The sequence below is a fragment of the Micropterus dolomieu genome, linkage group LG04 (genome assembly GCF_021292245.1).
Source record: "Micropterus dolomieu isolate WLL.071019.BEF.003 ecotype Adirondacks linkage group LG04, ASM2129224v1, whole genome shotgun sequence".
Classification (NCBI taxonomy): domain Eukaryota; kingdom Metazoa; phylum Chordata; class Actinopteri; order Centrarchiformes; family Centrarchidae; genus Micropterus; species Micropterus dolomieu.
In genome coordinates, this window is record NC_060153.1 from 30,043,837 (window position 1) to 30,070,061 (window position 26,225).

Below are 26,225 nucleotides of genomic sequence, written 5' to 3' on the forward strand. Positions count from 1 at the left end.
AGAAGATAAAAAACATGGCCACCTCAACCCAACCTGGCAGGATGTTTCTGTGTTGGAATCCATTAATGCAGCAATGAAGCCAGTGGCTGCACTGTGCCCTCAGTAAAACCTGTGCTGGAGCATCATAAAAGCAAACTTTTACCATCAGAGTGACACTGCACTGTCAGCAAACACAAAGGAACACCTGTGCAGGGTAGTTACTAAGAAATATATCCCACCTGAAATCCAAGACCTCCAGAGAAAGGCCACCGTCTTGGATCCAAAGTATCGTGGTAACATGGAGGATGCAAAGGTTTGGATGATGTCACACATCGGCTCTTGCAAGAGCTGCTAGACCTGAAAATGTAAGAAAGAAGAGAAGAAAGTGCGAGTGGTGAGGGCTATGGTAAAGCTGCAGGGGGAAATGATGGATCAGAACCTCCCTCACTCAAGAAGAAGAGGCTAAGTAGAACAGAAGTGTACCAGGGTGTACCAAAAAGAGTGCAGGCTGATGCAGAGCTGACCAAATTTCTCCAGGAAAAAGCTCTTGATGCATCAGCTGATCCTTTGATGTGGTGGCGTGGAAATCATAGAAGATTTTCTCTAATAGCCAAGATACTACCAAAATGCATGTGCATTTATGCAATAAGAACTAGCTCGCAGAGAATGTTCAGCACAGCTTGCAACATTGTTACCCAAGAGAGATGCAGCCTCGAGCCCACAAGGTGAACATGTTGGTGTTCCTTGCTCGGAATCTACATTATTATTAAAATACAGATTTGGCAGCAGATATTGCCTGTTGAGGCATCTACGCCTCTGTTTGTATATATATGTGACTTTGTTCACCCCACTTTACTGAGAAAAGGAGGTCAGGGAAGAAACTGCAGATGGAAAATCTCCACACAAGTATCTTTGTGTTATGTCCAGAGACACTCTAAAAGAAGAAGTCCTGGACTGACTTTATGTCGTACTTTTTTTACTAAAGTTTACTGTTACTTTGTTCAAACATGCATCATTGTGCATATGCTATGTATAAGTGGCATAAAATGGTCTTAAAATGACAATAATATTGTTCGCAGTTATTTCTGGGACATCTAACAGAAGTAGTTATCCTTAGAGGCCTAACTACTGGACCTTACTAAAATGTTTAGAAAGTTATCAGGGTGTACCATAAACTTGGCGGAAGTGTCAATTTATGTATCAAAGTGAGGAACTAGATCCAGAGTTACCTGTTAAAGTATCTGACCACATAATGTACCCTGGGAGCCATTGTTCCCAAACAATCAGAGCTGATTTATGAATTGAACTATAAACTTAGTAGGGATACTGAACACTGGTAAGCAGTACGCCTCTGAAACCCATCACTTGGTTTGTTCATCATAATAAGAGTATTACAATTCCCACACGAATAGTTTTTTCTTGTCGTTTTAGTGTGAAGAGAGGGGTGGGATGATTTCTGTTTGTTAACCGTCTATTTTTCTTTAAAAAAAGTTATAAATAAAATGAGAAAAATATCGTTAAAAAATGCAGCAATGCAATAATTAGACCCCAGATAAAGACCAAAATTCCAGCAAATTAATGTGTAAGGGGAAAATCACTTTAAAATGTACTTTATTTTTTAATTTTTTTTATAATTAAGGTGTTGGGCATTTTCAAATGAATGGGAAAATGATTGTATGTCTGGCTACTATCACATGGATTTTAGGTTTGGGTTTAGGAGGTATCAGGGGTATGCTTTCAAGAGTAAACTCAAGATTAATTAAGGCTAACATTGAAGCAAACAGAATTTTAAAACTTGTGCGTAAACCTTTGATGACATGACGTAGTTTTAAAAAATCCCTCAGAATCTACTTTCAACCACATCTCACTCTCTTCATCAGTGAATAGAGGTTTTGGTTCAGCTGTCAACCGTTGGCGGACCTTTAAAATTCTCATTTTACTCACTTTTTTCACTGCATGAAAAATCTGGCACATACTGTATATCCCAGGACTGTCTATCAATACTGTACAGTGGTGGGCATGTAACTAAGGATTAAGTACTGTACTTAAGTACAAATTTGAGAGATTTGTACTGTACTTGAGTATTTTCTTTTCATGCCACTTTGAATTATTGTACTTACTTCACTACATTTACCTGACAGCTTCAGTTACTAGTTGTTGTTAGCAGCAGGTGAGCCGCTTGCTTGTTAATGACGCAGTCTATCAAACAACTCAAATAACTGAAATCAACATCTGCACCCTGTGCTTTCATTGCTGCTTTAACGTTACCTGGTCCACGCTTGTAAAATATCCACCGCGACTTGTAACGTCATTTCAAGTTTTTAACCGGGTGGAATCTGTGCGAGTGAACACACGCTCATAAGACGAAGTGTTTCTGCTGCTCCCTGATAAAAGATACCTGATGCTGATACCTGTTCAGAAAAACAAACAAGAAAACTGGACTCTGATGGTAACTTGTTTTAATGCCCTGGCAGTGGCAAATAGCTTTGGTTTAATATTTGATTTGATTACAATGTTTAAGTTGAGATTTACAAGAAATATTTGATTGCTACTGTGTAAAGAGAATACTGCTGGTAAAAAGCATCTTATTTGTTTAAAGCGCAATACACTACTTTAGAATTCATTATTCAATTTTGCACATAACAATGAGATTAATTCCGATTAATCGCAAGAAAATCATGCGATTAAATCGCAATTAAAAATTTAAATTGTTGCCCAGCACTAGATATAATATATACTAGTAAAACAATCATAGGGGACTTTTTATTTAAATTGTTGCCCAGCACTAGATATAATATATACTACTAAAACAATCATAGGGGACTTTTTTCATCCTGCATTGACTACTTTTGCTTTTAATACTTTAAGTACTTTTTCCTGATTATACTTACATACCTTTACTTAAGGAACATTTTCAATGGAAAACTTTTCGTTGTTACAGAGTAATTTTACATTGAGCTATTAGCAATTTTACTTAAGTAAAGGATCTGAGTATATTATTTACCACTGATACTGTATGTGCATTTTTAAAATTAATAAAATATTTTATATTTTTGGTCATAATACATTTTGACAGTGCAGGGGTGAGGTTGCAAAGTGCTTTCTCCTTCATTTATTTGCTCTCCAGTGACCTTACCTGATATCAAAGTGATTCTCTCTCTTTTTTTTGCAACCCTAAGTTGTGACCGCACATTCTCCATGTTCCTCCCAAAAACATCTTGCCTGGTGTAGCTTTAACTTAGCCGTAGTAGGAGTCCCACCCTTGTTAACACTGTAACATATTATGTAATCCTCCTGCTATTTATTTTCTCCAAAAGTATCTCTTTTCCTCTCTCCGAGTCTCCTTCACACTAAATCCACAGTAATACCAGCCTGTATTGGCAGCCGATCCTATGGGGACACTGCAGTGCACTACCCTGAGATGTCAGCACAACCAGCACTGTTCTGGAATTGATCTCTTGGTAATCTTCTTTCTCCCCTGGGCACCCGAGCGTCTTCTGGCTTCAGAACGATTAAAGAGCCAGTTGCCCAACACCCCACCTCCCCCTCCCAGCGCTCCATTCCTGACCACTCTGTGTGGGCCCCCTCAACTCTTGTCAGCAGCAGTAGCATCAGTAATGACTCTGCCCTGTCGCCTGTCTCTCTTCTCTTTTGTTAAGGACAATGAAGGCCTTTGGATATGAGCATCATGTGAACTATGATGACTCTTTCTCATGGGTAGCACACTTGTCATCAGCGTTCTTCAGACGATATATGTTCCCTGAATGAGTTAGCTGAGATATGTACTGTACACTGGCAACATCAACATGAATCAGTCAAACAATCAGTCTGTGTTAATTTTGCCATTGCAGTGGCCATCATCATTATTGCCACCGCTGCTCCGACCACAGCTATTTTAGGAACTGCATAAATAAGTGTTGAAGAGCGAGCTATAATTATTTCTATCCTTAATGCACTATCACTCACTTCAGCATCATTATATTCTGCAGTGAACTTGTTAAGGTTATGTCTATGCTGAAATTAACATCTTCATCTTTAATGACTCCATCTCAGTTACTCATCCCTATTTATGAGAGTATGCTTTCTGCTCGACAAACTGGTCTAAACTACCTTCAGCAGAGAAGGGAAAGAGAGACTTTTCTTTTAGTCAAATGACTGGTTTCCTAAGTTTCTCCCAAGTGTGTAAGAATAATTTAAGGGAAATTACTTGAATAGTTCATGAATAGTTCTTGAGAACATTGAGGAAGCATTCCAACTTCTTGAGATTTTTTTTCCTAGGATGCTATTGACTAATGACATCATTTAGACATGATCCAATTCAGTAAATAGATTTGTTAAATCAATTTAAGATTTAGAGATGCACGGCTAAGCACCGCTACTGGGTTAAGAGGTGGCCAGAGTAAAATATTCCTGACACGCACAAAGGCCACGCGGTTGTTCAAATCGATGGAAGTACATTGACGACAAAAGATTTGACAGAGGGCAAAACAAATTTGAGGGCTACTCATTCTGCAAGTCAACCTTTAAGAGCACACAGGCACAGAATTTATAAGAGCAGATTTAGATTTGTGTGTGACAGAGGACAGAATCATGAGCTTAACAGATGATTTAAGCATGCAAGAGGGATTCTCATGCTTATAATGATCAAAGCTGCTTGTGCTCACTTTGGGCAGTCTGAATCCCCTGAGTGCAAATTCAGAGAGTCATCTGTTCAATTTCACCTGAAAGTGAAGGGTCACTCTGTTAGACCCTTCCTTCTGCTTTCAAAATAAAAGGTGGGGCAGTGGCATTTTTAAAACACAAACAAAGAGCGGAATTTGATGTCTGGATAATTTTTATAATCTAAATGTGTTGATACTAAATGACTAAAATCACATTCAGTTTGTTGGCAAATTATCTAGTTTTCAAGCAACATGATATGGAATGGCATATAAATAGCACGCCACTTCTAAGGACATTTTGGCGTGCCATGTCAACGCATTTTAAGCTTTTCGCGTGTGAAAAATAAAGTAATATGAATTTAAAGGCGGTTACTACCTGCTCTACACAGTGGCCGTGTCATGTTGTGTTCTATTGTGTGATCTGCACCAGAAGTATGGTGTTCTTATTTCTTCTTTTCCGTTTTTATGAGTCATTTAAACAAAGAAAATGATAAGGACCAATATAAGAAAAACGTTTATGAATGAGGCTCATTGCCACTACTGAGTGGAATACTGACCTTAGAAATCATAGGAATTTAAATCTTATGGGCTGTGTCTCTAATCAGATTGACAGCCTATTCAGGACAGCCATGGTGCAAATCCAGGAGCGGCTGGCCAACAGAGGGTGATAGGGCACCATCTTCCAACTCAATTCATACACATTTTGAAGACAGTTTGTTCTGCCTCTGAATATTTGGGTTGATGTGTCAATATACCCTACCCATTCAGAGTACAGACACAAATACAGATAATTTCATTTGTTGAACAGATACAGACAGTGGTGCACTCGCTCATACCTACTGAATATCATAGTCCCAGCCGCAGCGTCAAGTCCTATGGAGTACCGACCCTTTTGGGCAATTTCAGTCTGGTTGAAAATCGCCCAGATTGCTCTTATACACTGTCACGCAGTGTCTTTCAAACTAATTTTTCCAAATTATTTCAACACTACATGAGGCAGCATCATTTACCCCAGTGGCAACATTAAAGCTCAACATGGCTAATGTTAGCTCAACTCAGAGGAGCAACCAAAACGTGTCATTAAGAGAAATACTGTTCAGTCAACATCATACTCAGGATCACTTCATTGGCAACTTTGTTTCCAAAATTTAGACAATATTTCTCCAGGGAGTGCAGTTATAGACAGTGGCTGCTCCGTGATAAATCCGACATTGTCGGACTAAGCAACAGTAAGTTAGGGGGGTGTGGCTTAGCGAAGGGTCAATTGAAAGCACAAAAAACTGAGTGGACCTTTAAGCTTACAATATTTTGTTACACATGCCAATGTCAGAAAAGAACATCTGTGCTCAAATTGTGTAACACTGTATAACTATATCAGCTTTGACTATATGCATGTAAAAACATCTATACAGTATATAAGTGGTGATAGCGCTGTGGATAAGACACATGCCTTTGGTGTGAGAGACACATTCCTCTTAATCCCTAGTTGCTCCAGAGGTGTGCAACCTCTGGCATATATAGCAATTTTAAGTTGCTTTGAATAAAAGCGTCATCTAAATGAAGAAATGTAATAAGTGTGTAGAAGAAAATACGAACACGTGCTTGTTTCATTTTCTTTATAGGTTGAATATTACTTCCGCAAATACATAGTATTTCTTTACAAATATTGTAAGAAAATGAGAACACGGTTAACAGACTTCTTTCCATTTAATAAATATGATTATAAATGCATAAAACAATTACACACAGCACAGTTGAGGTCAAACATAAACACTGCAACACCTTACCGTCTGTTCGTATACAAAAACTGTACAGTAATAAAACTTTTTTATTATTATTAACATTTCTCTACAAAAATAATAATCTTGCTAATTCTGCGGGGAGGAGGATTTATAGATAAAGAGAGAGGAAGAGAGAGGAAGAAAGTGTAGCTCAAAGCTGGTCTAAAACTAAATACTGTTTCCCACATCCTCTGGTGCTGTCACATCACATCCTAACCAGGAGGCCAGAGATCCCTCGTGTCAGCAGGACTTCCTGCCTGTTCAACCTGTCCTCCTCCCAGTGAAACTCAAAGGCAGAAGGTTCTGGACATGGTGGACCTCCTGATCTTGTCTGGCCAGAGTCATTTCCTGCGCCATATGGGGTTAAAGTTGGGATAAGTACTCCGCTGTTCCTGACCATGGGTCTGGGGTTACAGGCTATGTCTCCCTCAAGCTGTTAAAATCAGAGCCAGAAATCCTTTTTCTAAATCTGAAATGTGAACGAAATCTTCCCAGTATAGAACTTTAAATCCCTGCTTTGCAAAATGTAAGAAATCCTTACATTTCCGTAAGCATAGAAAATCTGATTATTATTGTATTGCTACATTTCAAGACATTTCGTTGTTGCTGCTTTACAAATTTCCAACCACGGGTACGTAAAATTACCCTTATATGCCATGCAGGGGACCAATATAAATCTGTCCTGCAACCTCAGATGGAACAAACACAACTACAATGAAAACGAAGAGAGAAACTATTAACCAAAATATTCATAGCATGCAACTTTGCAATGTAAACGCTCATTTTAAATAGATACATCACACTTCATCTACAAAAAATGTATCGACTGTAACTGAGGGCACAACGGAGGCATCTTGACATATAATGCCCTATTCACACTAATGGGCTCAAATACTGGAGACTCAACAGGATGCCAGTCACTGCAAATGCCCTCTGACACTAGGCCTGTCACAATACTTACTTTTGTTGGATGACATATTGTCCCAGATATAATTATGATAAAAGACATTATTGTCATTTGTCATTGAGCGTTTGTATTCCACTGATGTAATGATAATTCAAAGAGCAATTAACTTTTTATTAATGAGAATATTCAGACATGGAATGTAAAAAAAATTTTAAATATCCTAAATAAATAAAATATAACCACACAACCAAAACAAAAATTAAAGCGGACTCTTGGGCAGTTATTAATAATTAATAATATTAATTGAATTCAATAAATATTAAACATTTGGCACATAACATTTAGTTTGTGCAGCTTCGGAAAGCTTGTGCAATCATTGTGACATGAGAAAGTACCTGAACATTAGGACTTCGGGAATCAGTCTTGCATTATCAACACAAACATGCCCGCAAGCTTCAAGAGGTGGTATTACTGTGCTTTCAGACCAAACGCGAATTTTTGCCTCGCGACGTTTTCCTCGCGTGAGTACATTCGGTGCAAGTGTTCACACACAACGCGAGAAGGCGATTTTAACGCGATAACGTGAATAAACACAACTTGCCATTACAGCTGTATGAACCCAAAGTAAACATTTTGTTGTGATTAAATAGCAATAAACGGATCAAACTGATGCCAAAATAACTACAATATGATGCAGTTTTGTTAATCATATGAATTCATGCTTTGTCAGGTCTGTCAGCAGGACAACAACTTCTAAAATGTTTGTTTTCTGAATGGAGTTCGGATCGATCAGGGCTATGCTATGCTAACTTGGTCACGATAGCTGGAATAAAGTTATATACACATGTTTTTTGAACTCACCAGGTAGTTCAACCTCCTGTCTTTCTTTTCTCCCAGCAATGTCCAGTTTTGTCAGTTTTTTATGTAAATATGAAGTAGTGCCAAACGACGCTAACAACACTGGAACCGGAGGTGCACGGAAGCTAGCTGCTGAGAAGCTCAAGTGAAGATAAATCAACGTTGTAACCCTAAAACCTAAAGTAAAAAAATGTAATAAAATCAGTTTACTCCGAGCTCCTCCCTCGAGCAAACGGCGTAGTTGCGAGCAAAGTCCACTCCGACCACGGGTGTTTATTTGTCCGAAGCTGGAGCGCTGCTCAGCTGGAGTTTAGCAGTGCTCAGCCGGCCTGCAAATTTTCAATCGCTCGCTCTGCCTGGCCCTCTCCACACAATGCTCTAAAGCTATCGGTGACGTACGGACAATCTCAGCGTTGATAGGCTATCGCAACACAGCGTCATGCGAATTTCTCGAGCTGCCTTCGCTTCGCCTTTGCGTCGCTTCACGCCGCCCCGAACGCTCGCTTCGCTTTTGGTCTGAAAGCACCATTATGCTTTTTGTCTTTTTCCCTCTCCTTCATTGAGCTATATACCTTTGTTGTGCATGTGATAAAGTGAAAAAGCCCAAAGTCCTGCCCAAAGGTTCCCATCTCCCACAGAAAACACTGCTCTAAACTGTATGAAAACAGCTCGTTTGCAGTCCCTGTCCCTTCATCCCTGTGACGTCACAGGGATGAAAGCTACAGTAAATGCGCCTCATGTAACGCTCGCCGAGCGGCTACTCCGAAAACAGTGAGCTGCAGCACATACCCTCCTCTCCTTTCCAAACACTAGCTACCCTCCAGGCAGTCAGTGGACATAAAGTTGTTCCTGTGATGTAGAGACAGAGCTCAGTTAAAACTTTATGGATGAAAGATCCTTTTGTTACAGATTAATAACTCACCGCTCTGAAACTCTCGCTCCAGTCCATGTTGCCAAGCTATTCGGCAACATATAGCCTACAGCTGAATCGAAACTGTTTACCGGCTTCTCACTGACCCGCCCTTCTCTGCTTCTGATTGGCTAGTAGTCCTTAACCAGGAACTGGGTATGTGCAACTCCCAACAAAGATCATTTAGAGACCAGATGTATCACTCCATAGCTAAAACGAAGCCTTCAACACAGGGTGAAAAGAGGAGCTGCAGCAATGTGCAGTATGAAAAAAAATATGGTGTTTTTTTTAAATTAAACCATGTAAACCATTGTTTTTCTGGTACAACCCCTAAATAGGATTTTGAACCTGAAAATGAGCATAATACCACCTCTTTCAGGCTCTTTGTATCTCTACGTGTGTGAACACACTGCCAGGATACGCCACCATACTATTTCCAGCCCAGAAAAACAGCAATTTTATCACATTCACTCTTCAGTTTAACTGGTTTTCTGTCTGTAGCATGTCCAGCGTTTGTTATGGTGTAGAGCCATGAGGCGTGAAACAAGTAATACTGCCTGAGCAACTGTTGGCTAGTCACTGTATGCAAGTCAGGACCTGCAAACATGGCAAACAGCTTCCTTGTTTGGTAGTGTTTGCTAAATAAGCAACCAGGGGCGTAATAACCCACTTAAACCCAGCCCCAGGGCAAAATGAGATGTTAGCCCTTCATGACCCTCTAATTTCTCCCAATCTCTGTGCCTTCCGTATGAATTTGTTAGTAATTAGTTTGTGGAAAAATGCACCATGTAGCATAACACATTAAACACATAAAGGGCAGATCATAACTTAGGGCCCCTCTAAAAGATGGGTCCTTACGACTAGGTAATGATGCAATGATGCATGATGATGTTATCTTAAGGCCTTTATCATTTCAATTTATAATGAATTTCAACAGTATATACATTATTGACAAACACATTTGCAATTAATTAGATTATCACAAACTAATTTATACACAGTGAATCTAGCACCTCTGAGTCCCCCGACTGAGTCTGGGGCCAATTGCTTGGTTGGTAGGCCAATCTTGAAAGCAACCTACCACTCACTTCAACAATTTATGTGACTTTGTGTCAAAAGCATCACTTAATATTTGTTTGTATCTGTAATCTTAAAGGCAAGAGTCCTTCTAAAGAGGAATCCCAGAGTTCAGAATAATGATGTTCTTAGAGATATTTTCCCACAGGGGGTAAAAAACCTCATGGCCCACCACAGCGTCACTTTTTCTTATCAATATTTTTGGCTAGTCACTACAGAGCTACGAAGGTATTTTGCTATATATTCCACAATTGCAATTGAAAAGCAATTCACTTGAGACTCATCTAAAACGAATTGCAGCAACTTCTCAGTACTTGGTATAGTGTGTAATGGGTCTGAACACTGTTACAGAGGTCATATGAAATAACGCTTTGCAAAGAAGCCAGTGTGAGTTTTCACTCTTCTGCATGGCCTATGCTTACATTCTCCACTGATTACGTTGAAGGTGAATCTACTGTGGTAATTTCTATACTGTTATGACCGAATAATTGTAGAAAAGTTCATCCAGTGCTGACAAAACCACGCTCCCCCCGTATTTGTGGATGAATAAATTAAAAAGTGGGAAAACTAATCTGGAAAAGTTGCCCCCGAAGATTTTAAAGGCGTCAATCAGGCATTTACATCTGTCAGATTTCACACACAAAGTACCACATGGCTTGGCAGTCTTCTGAACAAGCTAACCATCCGTGTAGCCTGGTAGCATCTGCGCTCTAGTTCTCCTGCTCCGTATAATGAGCTGGGATGAAAATGGGTGCTACTCGAGAGCGGGTCAGGACATTAGCCTGAATGTGTCACCAACCTTAGCCAGCCTTGAGCTTGGCTGGCCATATTAAGTATTCAAGAAGTCAACCTCTTCTTTATTCTGTCCAATCGGATGCTCTTAATGCGTCACAACCCCAAAAAGCACTCTTCCATCTCTCTTAACCTCTCTCTGCCTCTCTCTTTCTCGCTGACATGCTCTTCGGATTTTCCCACAAAGAAGTAGTCTAACTGCCACCGTAAATCTGAGTTTCAGTGGGGGTGTGTGTCTGAGGACGATTTTGGAATACCTCCCCCAGGTGTGTTGTCTGGTGATATTTGGGGATCACTTTCAGTCCAAAACCATTGAGTGGTCTGAAGCACAAAACATTTTACAAACTGGTATGTATCATAAATAGTACCAGAAGAATTAGATTTACAGCAAATGTTACATTAGACCAGAAAACCAAACCCTGTACTTCTGTTAATAAATTAAAATAAGAAAAAAAAACAGTAGAAAATGTGTATTGTGCCATAAATCAGCTTTCCAAGAGACAATGGACCAAAAGCTTTGAAGTACCCTATTCATATTTTATAACAGCATTTCTGTTTAGTATGACATTTGTTATTAAAATACACAAATTTATAATAGACATTCATGAATTTAGAAAATAAATGTGTAATTAACTTCAATAACATACTTCATAAAAGTATATTGTTATGAATAAATAATACACTACTGCTGTTAGCTTCATAGAACAGCAAACCAATCTCAGATTTGTAAGCAAAACCAAAACAGTGTTGCTTATTTCATTTTTTCCACTCTAGTTCATGCTCGCGTTCCCTCTGAATTATGTATCTGACTTGTATAAATACATTTTTAAAATGTTTAATTTATCGGACATATGTTAAAAGAACATTTAAAACCTGTACATAGTTTCTTCTGGTTTGAACAGAGCACAGTATGTGTCAGCAGGGTCCAACATGCACAGGTATAAAGCTCAAAACCATTGTTTCCCAAAGGGTAAAAAATATCCATGACACAGCTGGAGTGGTGGTCCAGAGTTTAGACGATGTACGTGGGGAGTTCTGTGGAGAATTTCACATGTACATGAGGTTTCATACATCCTGGGGGTAAAAAGGAGAGGGAGAAAAAAAAGCAGGTTTTGAGAGGATATTTTGTACAAGAAAGTAAATCTATAAACTATAGCTGGTTGCATTACAGTAGGTGATCCTTTTATGCTGCATTAAGACCCAATTCCCTCAAATTCAAGGACCCAATACGGCACAGTTTCAGATCGACGTTAGTTACTGTTAAAACGCTATGGATTTTTAGAATTTGCTGACAATTCTTAGTGGGCGTACACAGTTATTTGAGTCACTGTTAATGTAAAAAATCTTGATTAATGCAGCTGTAAAACTTCTTTCACCAGATAAGTCAGCTGGCATTTACATACTGAAAAAGAAGTGTTTCAAAAATAAATAGTATTGATTAAAATTGGATGAGAAAAGATGTATGAAAACAGAAAAGCAGCTATCAAAGTGAGACTATGAAAGTTTTTTGAACACCAACCACTGTGGCCACAAGGCAAATACTAATACTACTGTAACAATGGCACAAGAAGAAAACAATTATCAAGTCAGTGAACTGACTCAGTAACGTCAGTTACACAGCAATATCCAATCAAATCTTGCTAACACTAGCTAACATTAGCCACGGTAAGCTACTAGTCGTTTTGGCAAAACGCTGTAAAGTGTATTGAATTGGGGACGAATGTGTATCTGGTCATAAATTCAACATTTCATTTGTACAATTTGCTATTTGTTCTCTCAAAACTTACTCAGTCTCACTTTAAAGAAAACTGAAACAGAACACAACATGTGACTATGTGCTAATGACATGGTTGCACTGACATTCAACAGGTAGTGGTGTTAAACCCTAAAATTTCATAGAGCCACAAACACCTAGCACAATTTCTTTACCTCTGGAAAAAATACTTTTTACATACATTTCAGAAAAGCTGGGGAAACAGATATTATGTTAGGCTATCACAGTCAAATATCATATCACAACATACAAATGGGTGACAAATGAAAGGAAAAACCAAAATAAATGAGGTGAGACACATGAGAAAATGCTAATGCTGATACTTCAGATAGGGTTTATGAAACGGTTTGATGAATATAAAAATGACATGAATCATATACTGTGGCCTTCATAGCACCCGATCCCAACCCAGCTGAAAACCCATGTGAGTGCAACTAGTCCCATAGACTTGAAGTATCTATGACAAGGAGCGTTGTGGCTGAGAGGCTCATAATGGAACCTCCCTTTAACTAAGACACCTCATACTAGATTTGTCTTTAATTTGTCACCCATCTGTTTTCTGAGTTGATTAAAAGGTGACAGTACTGAGGAGAACAATGTGTGTTGTACTGCCGAGAAGCAGCTGTACTTTTCATCATACTCATTTTTGTTTAGCTCTCGTTCACTCCTTCACCGGACCATTTCACTTCTGGGAAACACACAACAAAAAGCACTGGATGAGTCTCATGGAACAACACACACGATGAGATGAAATAAGCAATGTAGAAAAAAAATGAATATGCCAGCCACAGATAAGATTCACACCAGAGTGGATATTCACCGATGGGCCGTGAGTTAAACTCTGTGTCCAGAATCTCCAAAGAATGCACCAAATCCCGCTGTGAGCTGGGCGTGGCCTCTGTTGGATTAGCTGGACTCATCATTTCTTGTTCTTTTTCGTTCTGCATTTGCGCATAGACGTTGAGGCCTGGGATCTTCCTTGAGGAAAGATTTACAGTGAGGTAGGGACAGCAACCTAACTATAACAAAGAATGCGAGGACACCATCCGCATCCAGAAACCATTTCTTGTAACAACTTCTTTGTAACTTTTTGCAATACAATAAAGTACATTTACATGCTAATCAACATTTACACAAACTAAGAGCAACACGGTCTGTAAAGTTTTATTCTGTCTGCTTGTCTGTAAATCTTCATGACCCTTCGTGCCCTTTTCCTTTGAAAATGCACCTTGGCGAGGAGGCATAATTTAACATTTCAGAAAGGTCAACTCCCTACGTTCAAAGGGCTTAATATTGATAGCGGCTGACGGCTGACTGACATTTCTTTTGCAAAGGATGACCTGACAAAAGAATTTCCACAGGATCCCAACAGATGTGTGAGGGAAAAGCCAATTCTCCACTGTGATGCGCTGGGTATGCCGGCAACGATGTCTGACAGGCAGCTATCAACCTTCTCTGTAGCCTCACAGGCAGCTTTTGTTTACTGAGCTGTCAGGATGCTACGACACCTTTCACCACCTCCCTATCGCGTACACTGTGACGACTATATAGACATGACATTTCGTGAATGCTTTACCTCTTGAATTTGTAGATGACAAATACAGCTAAACCCACAACCACTACTGAAAGCAGCATTAGCATGGCAGAGCCACTGTGGTTCTCGCTGGTGTCCACTAGGGGCGCTGCGGAGACAGGGAGACAAGAGCCACAGAGTGTAAGCAGCACAACTGACACAACCTGTATTTCCACCCAGCTGAATCATGCAATCAGCAGTCAACAAGATGATTGACACCTATGTAAATGAATCATTTTAATGTACAGTAGTATGGACTTATCTTACTCTTTATCTTATAAGCCCCTTTAGGACAGAAGCAGCATCCCCAATAGGAAGAGGCACACATACTTGTAACGATGCTCACTCTCTGAATGTCCCTGTGTAGCTACATGGTGGGAGCCAATCAAACACAGGGTTGGAGTTATTAGTTGATGGGGCAGCAAAAATAATAATATACCCGACTGTCCACTGTATCTAGTTCTCTTGATAGTCTACATGCTCTATGTTCCATCCCACTTACTACAGAAGTACAAATGTCCTCCCGGGCAGCTCTAAACATACGCAGGCAGCTGTGTTTCTTTACCTGCTGATAGGTGAGCTGCGTACACAGTGACTTGGACCCCTGGCCGCAATGTGAACTGGACAAGGTTTTGATTTAAGGCACTGAGCAGCACCTCAGAGAGCTGTTGGGACATAGAGAGGGAGACAGGATGTGAATGACATAGTTTTAGTTTGTGCAAGAAACAAGAATGCACCTATTGAGAAAGGTCATTGCCAAGATCATCAAACCCGAGTCTCATCTATCTCTAGTTTGACTTGTCATTTATTTACTCTGTTCTGACATTTCCGAGAAAATGTGCTTGTTGTCCTGATCAATCTTTGCACAGATCCATCCATTTTTTTAATGTCAGACTGAAAAATAATTGAGTCCAAATATCACTTGCCCTTAACAGCACTTCCGAAGGTGTTCTGGTTTAAATGTCTGAGAGATCTGAGGATTATGATTACCAAGACTGAAAGAAGAGGGAAAGAAACATGTTTCTGCTACATAAAATAAGGTTTATTTTTTGTGGATTTGATTTTTTTTTCTTGTGAAGTAAACATTTTTAGGGGAAACAAGCCTGTAAAGGTAGGGAAGCAGTGCGGTACACAAGTGAGTCAGGTTAAAGCTGCATTAATTGACTTTTTGTCCACTTGGGGGCAGCCGAACTGGCTGAAAACACAATATTTTCACCATATAAAGCTGGACAACAGTTGCCTATTTACACATCCAGAAGGCACGGAGTAACATCGCATTCATTTGGAGTTGTGTCTCCGGCAGTCTGCCAGCTGCTGTCAGTCAACTGATGACACGCCCTTCCAGCCGGCTGAGACGACAAAGAAGAAAACTCTAAAAAGAAAATTCTTTTTAATTTTTTCCCCCTGAAAACTGCTACGGGAAACAGGGTTAATGAGAGGGGAATTTGTGGGTCAGAACACCAAAACACTGAGCTCAAAGGTGCTAAAAGGCTCCTCACAAATGCAGAGTTGGGTGATTATTCTCTATGGCTTTGTCACTGTTTGTGACACCTTTCACATTTTGATTTATTGTTAATATACAAATATTGGCTAGTGCAGATTTAAGTTCCAAAAATTCTCAAATCCCAAAACGTTACTGCCTGAGACAGACAAAATGAACACAGAGGTAAAATGGTTGCATGTACAGTAGATCCAAATCAACAATGGACATTGCAAGGATATTATAGCATTAACATGACTTTAATTAATTTTAATTGACACCACTCTGATGCACTTTAAACACTGAGCATTACAATGATTGTGTTTACTTTCATTACTTGTAAGAGCTTATGACCCAAAGAAACCTCACCTCTACATACAACCCCATCTGAGCTTTCTTGTTTATGTAAGAGTCTTTGTCTGTGGGACCTTTCCACTGTGATGCATAATGAATAGGATGCAGCGTCACTTGATCTCTGCTTTCCAGACTAGCAAGTAACCTTCTGCACTGAGAACATCCAACTTTGATATAAATCAGACAGATTAGCCTGACCAGAATGTAAATGTAACCTATAGAAAGCCAATCTCATCTGTCCCTCATCTATTCTCTCATACAGGTCCTCACATTACATCCACACAATTATAAATGTCTATATCCTTCTCCTTATACACAATCTTAAAGTTAAATGGGCCTTTTCTTAAACATCATTCCAACAGCATAAAAACAGTTTTCCTCTATTTTATCTGCACTTATGAAACAACCACATATGGAGCTGCATAGAGAGGACACACACACCTAAACATCATCTTCCATTCTATCTCTGCTGATTCCATTTTTTCCTCTGCATGGGCTTCATTTATCTTGTGTGTCTCATTTTCCAAATTAATTGTGATATGAGTAATTTTTGTAGTGCTTCATCCTCCCCTTTATATTTCTTAGCAGTTTAAATTTAGACTGTGCTGTGACTAATCACTTTTTCCCACTGTATACCAGGGTCAGTAAATCTATTATACATTCTAATAAGAAGAGCACGCTACACTTTAAAGATGCCAACCTTGAATGAAGATTTATCGCTGGCTTTTAGGAGGGAGGATCTTTCCAGGCGATCATCCAGGTGTTAGCAGGGAAGGAAGATGAAATTGATTTCTTCCCCCACTTTCCTTCTCTACATATGCCCGTGGAATTCTTCCCACGGATCCAACATTATTATCAGTCATTATCTGTTACGTGAGGCTCAGTGCTAATTCGGTCCATCTTGATACGCCAGTGATTTAGTGAACTGATCAACCATGGCAATTTCTTTGTCTGGCTTCTTTTTTTTTTGAGACACGGCCCCCCCTCCCATCTCAAAACCCCACAGGATGTGACTTGAGGGAGTTTAAAAGTTGTTCCCCCTGATTACATGGTAGTACTTTTCAGGCTTATTGATGAGTCTATTGTCGAGATTCCTCAGGCAGGTTCTAGAATTAGGCTCATGGAAAGTCCTGGACATGCTTCAGTAGATCAATACTGACATCTGCTGGACAAAGGAGGAACTTAAATTTGGGATGGTTTTTCAGGAGGCAATTACTGGGTAAGCTGCTGCTAGAAAAAAAGAACAACTATGACTCACAAAACAGAAAAAAAAAGGAATCAATGTTTCATACTTGTGCATAGGGTTATGGTAGAATTACAATGAGAATAACAAGGTGAAATCCGTCCACCTACACAAATACTGTCTAGGGCTGGAAAAAGGAATGACTCACTCACACACAGTAGCAGAAAGAGCAGCAGTTGGTGTCTCACCTGATCTAAATGAGCAGAGCTCTTCTCTGGTTTCCCCTCAGTTAACTGTTTGTCAGGTAGAAGGAAAAATTCTGCCACTGTGGGTAAACCGGGGAGGACGGTGACCAGAAGATGATCCTCTCTCACGCTTGTGGCCTGAAAGGGAACAAGAGAGAAAATTGTCCATCATCGGTTTCGTTGTCTGTTTTGGTATTGACCGAAATGTATGGATTCTTTTTAAACATTTTTTTACTTGGATTTCAGACAGTAATTAATTCAAACAAAGTCAATTTATGATTTGTTTAGACAGCAATTAATATAGGGTTTGTCGAAATAAATGACCAAAACTAAAGCCTCTGACTGTCATATTTTCTTGTTGGAAAGTCCAAGAGCTTGATCAAAATCAAAGATGATCAAAATGTTGATATTCTCATTTGAGTCGCCTTCAGTTATTACTGCACACTCAAAGAAATGAAGCTTCACAAGCAGCAGTCAGTCCTTTGCCTCTCCTGCATCATACAGGCTGCCCTATTTTTCTGGGGTAGGTTGCTGAGACAGTATGCAGCCTGAGAGAAAGACTGCAGGCATTACTCAGGGATTAAAAAGGTATGAAGTACGACGTTTAAAAAAAGAAACAAGATAAGAAAATGCTAGAACTGATATTTTGTTGTTGAGCATCTGCCCATAGGTTCATTCAAGGTTCATTTCTAGGTTAATTTAATTTCTTTATACTTATACAGCACACGGTTGTACAACGACATGCAAGCTGTAGTCCCATGCCACACACACACACACACAAAAAGAAACAAAACTATTATTTATGATGCATTTCTGAACATTCATTCAAGAGTCTCACAGCCTGAGGGAAGATGCTGCTCTGTACTCTGGTGGTAAGGCAGCAGATGCCTCTGTATCTCTTGCCAGACGGCAGCAGGGTGAACTGGCTGTGGTTGGGTGGGTACTACTCTTTTAGCATTTTTTGGGCTCTGCGCAGGCAGGCATTTTGTCTTATTAAGTTTCATTTAAGCCGTTTCTGAGCTTTCTTTACCAGCCTGGAGATATGTGAGGATGTGTTAAGACTTTCTCATTAGGGTCTAAAAAAGGCCGTGGTTGCAAAAAGAAGTGTGAGACTTAATAACAAAATGACCCTAAAACATGACTTCTCACTTGATTTATTACCTCAGTAAACACTTTCCTTGTAAGTTTATGGTTTCAATCACTAATTTCAAATCTTCTTCAACACAGCATGATTCATTGTTTAAGAGTAAAATAGATGACAAAGCAGAGTATGCTTTAGGGTGTGGCTAACTTTGGACTGACAAGTCACTGCTATGGCGACCTGTCAGGATCGAGGTGACTAGTATCCACTGCATGTGTAAATTTAACCAGCGCCGTTGAAAAACATTTTTCAGAGTCAGCTGTTAAGTTCTTCCGGTAAGTACATTTTGTTTTTAAGCCTGTTTTTCGCTAGCCAAAATTAGCATCCCAGTTAAATCACAGTTAACTTAAATTACGGATGCACCTTGCTAAACAGGCTGGCTAGCGCCACCCTCTCGTCAAAATCCCGTCACGTCCGGCTCCTGGTTGCAAAAAAATAAGATGGCGATGGCCAAACCGCCAGACTTGAGACTTCAAAACGGTAGTCCACAAACCAACAGGTGACGTCACTGTGACTACGTCCACTTCTTTTATAAAGTCTATGTCACCACAAGTAGCAGAAGAATTATTTTTACCTCCTTGCTGTCACTTGTATAATGTTCAGTATTATGTCGGTATTACCTGCTTGTGCTTCACTCTCCACCTCATCAATCCTTCTTTTTCACCTTGTTTATCAACCACAATACAATTATAGAACTTTCTAAAGAAACTTCAGACATGCTGCAGCTGCAAGACATTTTCGATAGCTGGGCTATGTAGCGATATAGCCTGCCAATGTGATGGCTAAAACCAGCCAGACAATGAGGTCGTGAATGTGAGATCAAAGACAAGTCTACTAGACAACAGCTAATTAATATGCACAATCGCCACCAACTGGACAAGGGGTCTTCTACAGGTGGACTACATGTGGTTACTGAATTGTCATCATTGTTGTTAATAATCCGGTTTATGATGGTGATGTCGTCCCCAAACAATCCAATACAATTATGTTACAGGGAAGTACAGGAATGATGGTGGTTGTATTGAAGCACACTAGCTGATTGGCACATGTTCTTAGTACACGGCCAGGGATGTTATCAGGCCCAGCAGCTCTACTCATAGTCTCTCTCAGCAGGACTCCTCTCACATCTGCTGTGGATACTGACAATGGCCTGTCCTCTGGAGGAAGAACAGACTTGATAGCTGACTCTTTGTTGAGAGACTGAGCACAATCTGATATTAATGTCTACTCAGTCTGCTAGGAATATAAAACAAATATAGAGTAATTTACTGAAAGTTTTCCCTGATTCCTGCAAGAGCCTCCAGTTCTTATTCCAGCTCTTGCATGGATTTGCTGCAGTGAGTCTTGTGAATGTGAATGTTTTAAGCTATCATGTCATATTTTCATCTGAAATGTTTTGGGTGTTTTTTTAGTTTTTTTTCCCGTGTTCTGCCTTCCAGGCAGGGGTTGTCAAGAAAAAATGATGTTAGTAACAAATAACAAAACAGACATGTTCACTGAAGACTGAACAGCCGGGTATATTTTTGGCATCAGTTTTGATTTTGCAGGATCAAAAAACATGATGCAATGCCCAGATTGCTTTTTCGTAGGAATCAGAAAAGTTCCAAGGATGTTCTAAAAAAAACAGAAAGTTAATGAGGCAAAGTCTGTACCTGACATGTCATGTGTGGGTTTGAATCATGTCTTCCACTTGACAGATCGCAAAGCACTTGACTCCAAGCGTCCCTTCAGGTCAGTGTAAGAACCCACATTAGGCACTTTCTGACATTTATTCTTCTGTACATTTCAACATCCACAACCTCGTTACTGCATGTCCCTGAACTCAGAGTGTGTGCGAGCCACTGCAATCAGCGTGCTCTTGAACTGTATTTTCCCCCCTCTCCTCCCTCTTGCCTTGTCATTTATCATCATAAAAGTCAGATACATGTCTCAAAGCCTCAGGAAGGTCACGCTGCACTCATAGACTGTCACTGGCCCGGTCAAGCACTGACAGTATTTACCAGAATAAAGCCACGGTTTCCATTAAAAGACCTGAGAGAGCTTCACCTGGATCAGAGAGTTCTTGATGACTCGGCTTACATCCAGCCTCCATTCTGCAACGTCAGGGTTGTGGTCATCCAGGTTTGATGAAAAGGCGAGCAGATGAGATCGGAAATATTCTGCAGAGAAGAGAGTAAATTCATGTGAGATGCTTTGACTTTTCATCAGTTGTTAAATGCAGAGATCAACCCATTAGATTCAGCTCACATGGACCAAAATCTACCACCTTCACTAGAGGATAACTCCAGCTTATTTCAACTGTCTTATTTTCATTGTTTTGGCAATCTTTTCAGATCTTATCAAAGCAATAACAGTTACATGTGTATAAAGTAGTCCAACTTTACAAAAACCACAAGAGGCCAGACCATCCAACAGGTTGTAAAGAAGCTAAACATTTATACAAATGATCTAAACCAACTTTTTCTGGAGGTGAAAACACCTGAAATGTTGGTTATAGTAAGTAAGTAATTGCTTATGCACCTATCAAGAGCAGAGAACACAACGTGTTTCAAAAATAAAGCATCAAACATCAAAAAAACAAAACAGGATACGTAAATCACAGGCTTGAAGGTGCGCTGTGGAGGTTTTGACACTTGTGTCACTTGTGTAGTTGGTCCACGTTTGTTTGTATCATGCACGAGGATGCACATGCTTGAGCAGGCAAACACCAAGATACACGTCACCCGACCACATCGCTATGCTAATCAACAGGTGGTGGTGGTAGTAACAGGCAAAGAAACAGAGCAAGGAACTAAATAAGGCAAGGAGGAGTAAGAATCTAAGCTAGCAAACACGGATATAAACACAGGATCTGAAATCAGCTTTGCAAAGGTTTTTTGAGGAAGGAAATCCATTGAACACATCTGTTAGGCCACAGGAACTTTGTTTATTTACAAGAAGAATCCACAGGACATTTTAAAACTAGTGAATGATGCACTCATTCGACTTTTTCTCTCCCAATATCGACAGTGCTGTGAAAGTTAAGATAACATAAGGTAAGATTTACATTTATTTATATTTTCTCCCTGCAGGAGAAATTTAGGTGAAACTTGACACTTCACAAGAACTAGCTCAAAGTTCAGTTCACATCGATTAAAAAGAGCTAGTTCACATTCATTTCTACCGTTTTTTTGACTTGGGTGGAGGAACTTTGTGGCTGTTGGCTTGTGCTCCTACCCTTTGTTAATAATTTTGTGTGCTCATCATTTACTCGCACATATTTCCCAAGACCGGTTGGATGCCTTCACTCAATGTGTTGTTTCAAATGCACTCCCAATGTAAAACAAAAATCTATGATTCTTCAGATTTTGCGACCCAAATGGAAAGTTAAGCCCTCGGTGCGTTCTGCCAGGCTTTCTAACACATGGGTAATGTTGTGAAACGGTCACAGTTTGTTTAGGTTTAGGCACCAGAACTACTTGGTTAGGTTGAGGAAAAAAGATCATGGTTTGCATTTAGACACAGAATCTGATGGGTCACAAAACACCTGTTTGGTATGCCACAAAGCATAATGTGTGAGCATCGTTAACTCCGTTTGCGCTCATTAGTTGCAAACAGATACAGGTGTATCTGAAAATTGATCAGAAAATTTGAAACAAAAATTGTTCCTGTAATTTAAGTCAAAAACTGAAACCTTCAGATAAGTGAAATATTTCAGCCCTTTTGCTGTTTAATCTGGATGATTACGGCTTACAGATCTTGGAAATGAAAAATATTCTAAAAAATCTAAAAATATTAGAATAAAGAATGTATAAGACAGAAATGTCTGAAAAAGGTTCATTTATGCACTCAGTACTTCAGGCTCAGTCCACTCCTTGTGAAGCCCCCCCCTCGGCTTTTCTTGACAATCCTCTCAAGGCTGCGGCCGCCCCTGTTACTTGTGCACCTTTTCCTACCACACTTTAACCTTCCAGTCCATGAATATGCTTAGATCCAGCACTCTGTGAACAGCCTGCTCTTTCAACAATGACCATCTGTGGCTCACCCTCAGTGAGTGTCTTCTGGACAACTGTCCGGTCAGAAGTCTTCCCCATGATTGTGGTTGTGTGTACTGAACCAGACTGAGAGATTAAAGGCTCTTCTCAGGTCCACATTTTGTATTACACATTCTTTATTCTAATATTTTAAGACATGGATTTTGGATTTCCATGGAACTGTAAGCCGTAATCATCAAGATTAGAACAAAAAAAGGCCTGAAATATTTCACTTTATGTGTAATGAATCTAGAACGTATGAAAGTTTTACTTTTGTAATTAAATTACAAAAAAAAAGAACTTTTCTTCTTTTTCTAATTTTCTGAGATGCACCTGTATGATCATTTCACCATTCACCAAAAACATAGGCATGTTGAACAACAATGGATATCGATTCTGATACCAAAACTTGCCCATCCAGAGCCTGGCATATAGTGATATATAAGACAATGTTATGTACCAGGACTTCAAAGTTTAGGAGCAACAATTTTAAAAGCACAGTCTCCTTTAGCTATAAGCCTGGAGCCAGGAACAATCAGCGAACCCTGATCAAAGGACCTTAGAGACCTGCTGGTGATTAAGGGCTGCAGCAGCTCTCTAATGTGGGCAGGTGCTTCACTGTGCCAGGCTCTAAAGGTGTTATCAAGAATCTTTAATAATACTCTACTCAACAGGAAAACTTTGTGCGTACAAGAACAGTATACAGCAGTTCAAAGTTGCACTAAGGTATCGGTCTGTAATTAGTGACTTACGATAGACATCCTGAGGATATCTTTTTACTGTTTGGTGAACCTAGTTGTTGGTTTAAATCTGATCATCTGACTGACTTTTTGGGAGATGCCATTGTGTTCCCAGATAAGATGTTATGGTTAATAAGTATTTACATAATACATAATATGTTATAACTCAATATCACCAATAAGGATGATAGCCAAAACAACAAATAAGACCCAAGTTGTAATTAAGCGGGATTATCCTTTCATAAAAATATGGATAACATCTATCTGTATATTATTAAGTACTGTAGATTGTGGTGAGACATGTGTGTTTACAGAGCTACAGGATCCCAGATGGAGTCACGGGGTCGGCTCACCGTGGACAGCAATGTTTTTTCTGTCCTGCAGAATAGCGTTCCCTGCAGACACCTGCACAGTGACTGTACTGATGCCTTCCTGGGAGAACGTGCACGCCACACTTCCCTCTAGGGTGATTAGTGGCTGCTGAGGGAGAATGAGAGAGAGAGAGAGAGAGACAGAGAAGGCAGGGCAGAGGGAGACGGAAAGTCAGAGTCTGGGGGGTTCTGGTGAGAGACCCTTATCAACGGCTGGTCTCACACCACTGTTATTTACCCACAAATACACACACACACACGGAGGAGCATACACTGAGAGCTTTGCAACAATCTGTGCTGTGCTGGATACATTATCTGGGGCAACAGAGAGTTTCCTGTGTGACACCGGCAGCTCCTTCCTGTCATTACTCATGTCTCCATTTGTTCTTCAAATAGCTATCAGATGCTAATACTGCCGCAGTTTATTACCAACTGACATAACTGGCTGTCCTTGTGGAAGGCCCCTGTTGGTGCTGAACAAACACATTTATACAATGACAATTATGAAGACAGATAGCGAGAGTGGAGCATTTCTACATACAGGGCCGGGTGTTCAGCTATCTATTTGTCCAGAGAGATGGAGGTTGTTCTTTCAGTGTCTCAAAATCATCATACCAGGATTTGGATCAGAGGGTTGTGCGCATAAAACTAAAACTATCTGCGTGGCTAAATACCATGGGTGGTCGAACTTGTTTAATTGTGGGCAATAAACAGAAAAATATAAGACGTTGCTCGCTATCTCCCATCCTTTCGGCTCGGCCACGTTTGATCAACTGTGGAAAATGTTTAGTAATCATTGTAGGTTGTAGTTGTTCAAAATGGTAGTGCCTCTAGTGATCAAACTAGCTAGCAGTTGACATCTAGGATGTGCAATGTAAATGCAGTGCAATTTATTAGAATTAAGCTCAAGCCAAATTCTAGTTTATTTTAAAAAATTCATTGACCAACTGTGGCCAGCTGCCCAGTTTTTAAATGGCCACCCTAGCACTAAAGCTTAGAAGAAAAATGTGTCTCCTCTGACTTTATGGGCTTGATCAGCTCTGCCTGGCAGCTTAAGATCTTAGTTTAAGCAAAGAGTAAGAAAGAATGATGGAATTCACTGGCCATCTGTAATTAAGCTGCTTTGTGTCTCTTATTCGTCAGCATGATTAGCAATTTTTATTGAAGCTGATTAACAAGGCCACAATGTCTGCCACCTTGGATGCACAAAAATAGCTTCACAAAATAATGAGACTCACATTTTGCAGCAGCAGCATACTTAATTGCAAACAGGCAAAGGCATAACAGAAGTAGAAGCTCAGAGAGAAGTGTAAAGTACCTCCGTGTTATTTCCGATCCACCAGATGTAGGTGACCGTTCCCACTTGGCTGGGCCACAGAACAGCAGTGAGGTTCACTTCCTTATTCCTCACCGCCACAAAGGGAGCTGAGAGATGGATATACTCCAGCTGACCTACTCAGGAACACATATACATCATCAGTGAACTCAATGCGCTGCACCGCAATGTGCAAAAAGAAGAAACAACAACTTCATTGTTTCAAATGAAGAAAGAAAGTGGAGAGTATTTAGTTGGGTGTGGGTTGAGTTTGTTCAGAATTCGCTTCTGCACTAGGAGTGTTGGCTGCCATCTGTGTTATTTTTCATCCGTGGCACTCATGAGCCTGCGGTGGCTCTATTTGTTCGCCTGGCACATAGGATTGACAGATTGGTGGGGGCAACGGCGCTCCCTGATCAATAAGTCAGCTCTGTTACATCTGTCACCCCTCAAATACACCAGGGGTGGTCAGTCTCGTCACATATGAGACTTCCGTGGCTTCTGTGGGCTAAGTGGCTGCAAAGCATGACCTGACTTGAGTGGAAGTGTATTGGGATTTGTTTTATCTCACTTGTTTGTTTGGTTATGGGAGGGGAGCATGTTCTGTGAAGAGATAAAGCACAGAATGTGGTACACTGTGTACAACTAGACGGCCGCAATTCCACTGCATGTGATAAAAAGTGGAAAACACAACGAGCCGAACGCATAAGTGCAAAAATTGGAGATTCCCCTATCTAAATAAATACACACAAGCATTTGTATACACAAATCTTACAAAACTCACATGTTACATGCAGGTAGAGCAAGGTCGTCTCTGAGCCGAGGCTGTTCTCTCCAGTGGCCGTCACCCGGTAGATTCCCACAGCTTTGTAGATATGTTTGATCCCGTCCTCAATGGAGCTCACATTGGAGTAGGTCAGAGCATGGCCGTCTCCGAAGTCCAACGTGATGCTTGTCCTCGCCCCGTCGCCCTGCACAGGACTAACACTTTCAGGGACTCTGCAGAGTTAGCACTTTATCACCCACAGATTCACTCAGGTTTCATGTAACTAGTTATATTCACGGTGGGAA

General features: G+C 40.1%; 1 protein-coding gene across 10 annotated transcripts in view; it reads right to left on the reverse strand.

Moving 5' to 3' along the window:
* Positions 1 to 9,982: 9,982 nt before the first annotated feature.
* The window catches only part of LOC123969194 (VPS10 domain-containing receptor SorCS1), a 171,478-nt gene continuing 155,235 nt past the window's right edge, over positions 9,983 to 26,225 (reverse strand). For 2 of the 10 annotated variants that reach the window (XM_046046339.1, XM_046046345.1), the window contains exons 19-28: positions 25,939 to 26,125; positions 25,158 to 25,291; positions 23,822 to 23,948; positions 20,762 to 20,874; positions 17,578 to 17,712; positions 14,878 to 14,977; positions 14,316 to 14,421; positions 13,560 to 13,717; positions 13,380 to 13,427; positions 9,983 to 12,039 (exon numbers count right to left, since the gene is read on the reverse strand). In XM_046046339.1, the coding sequence (XP_045902295.1) occupies positions 13,390 to 13,427; positions 13,560 to 13,717; positions 14,316 to 14,421; positions 14,878 to 14,977; positions 17,578 to 17,712; positions 20,762 to 20,874; positions 23,822 to 23,948; positions 25,158 to 25,291; positions 25,939 to 26,125 (1,098 nt within the window). In that variant the 3' untranslated portion in view covers positions 9,983 to 12,039; positions 13,380 to 13,389. Of the gene's footprint in view, positions 12,040 to 13,379; positions 13,428 to 13,543; positions 13,718 to 14,315; positions 14,422 to 14,579; positions 14,680 to 14,877; positions 14,978 to 16,846; positions 17,312 to 17,343; positions 17,374 to 17,577; positions 17,713 to 20,761; positions 20,875 to 23,821; positions 23,949 to 25,157; positions 25,292 to 25,938; positions 26,126 to 26,225 lie in introns of those variants that run through there. The other 8 variants (XM_046046340.1, XM_046046341.1, XR_006824669.1 and 5 more) reach the window with 8 other exon arrangements.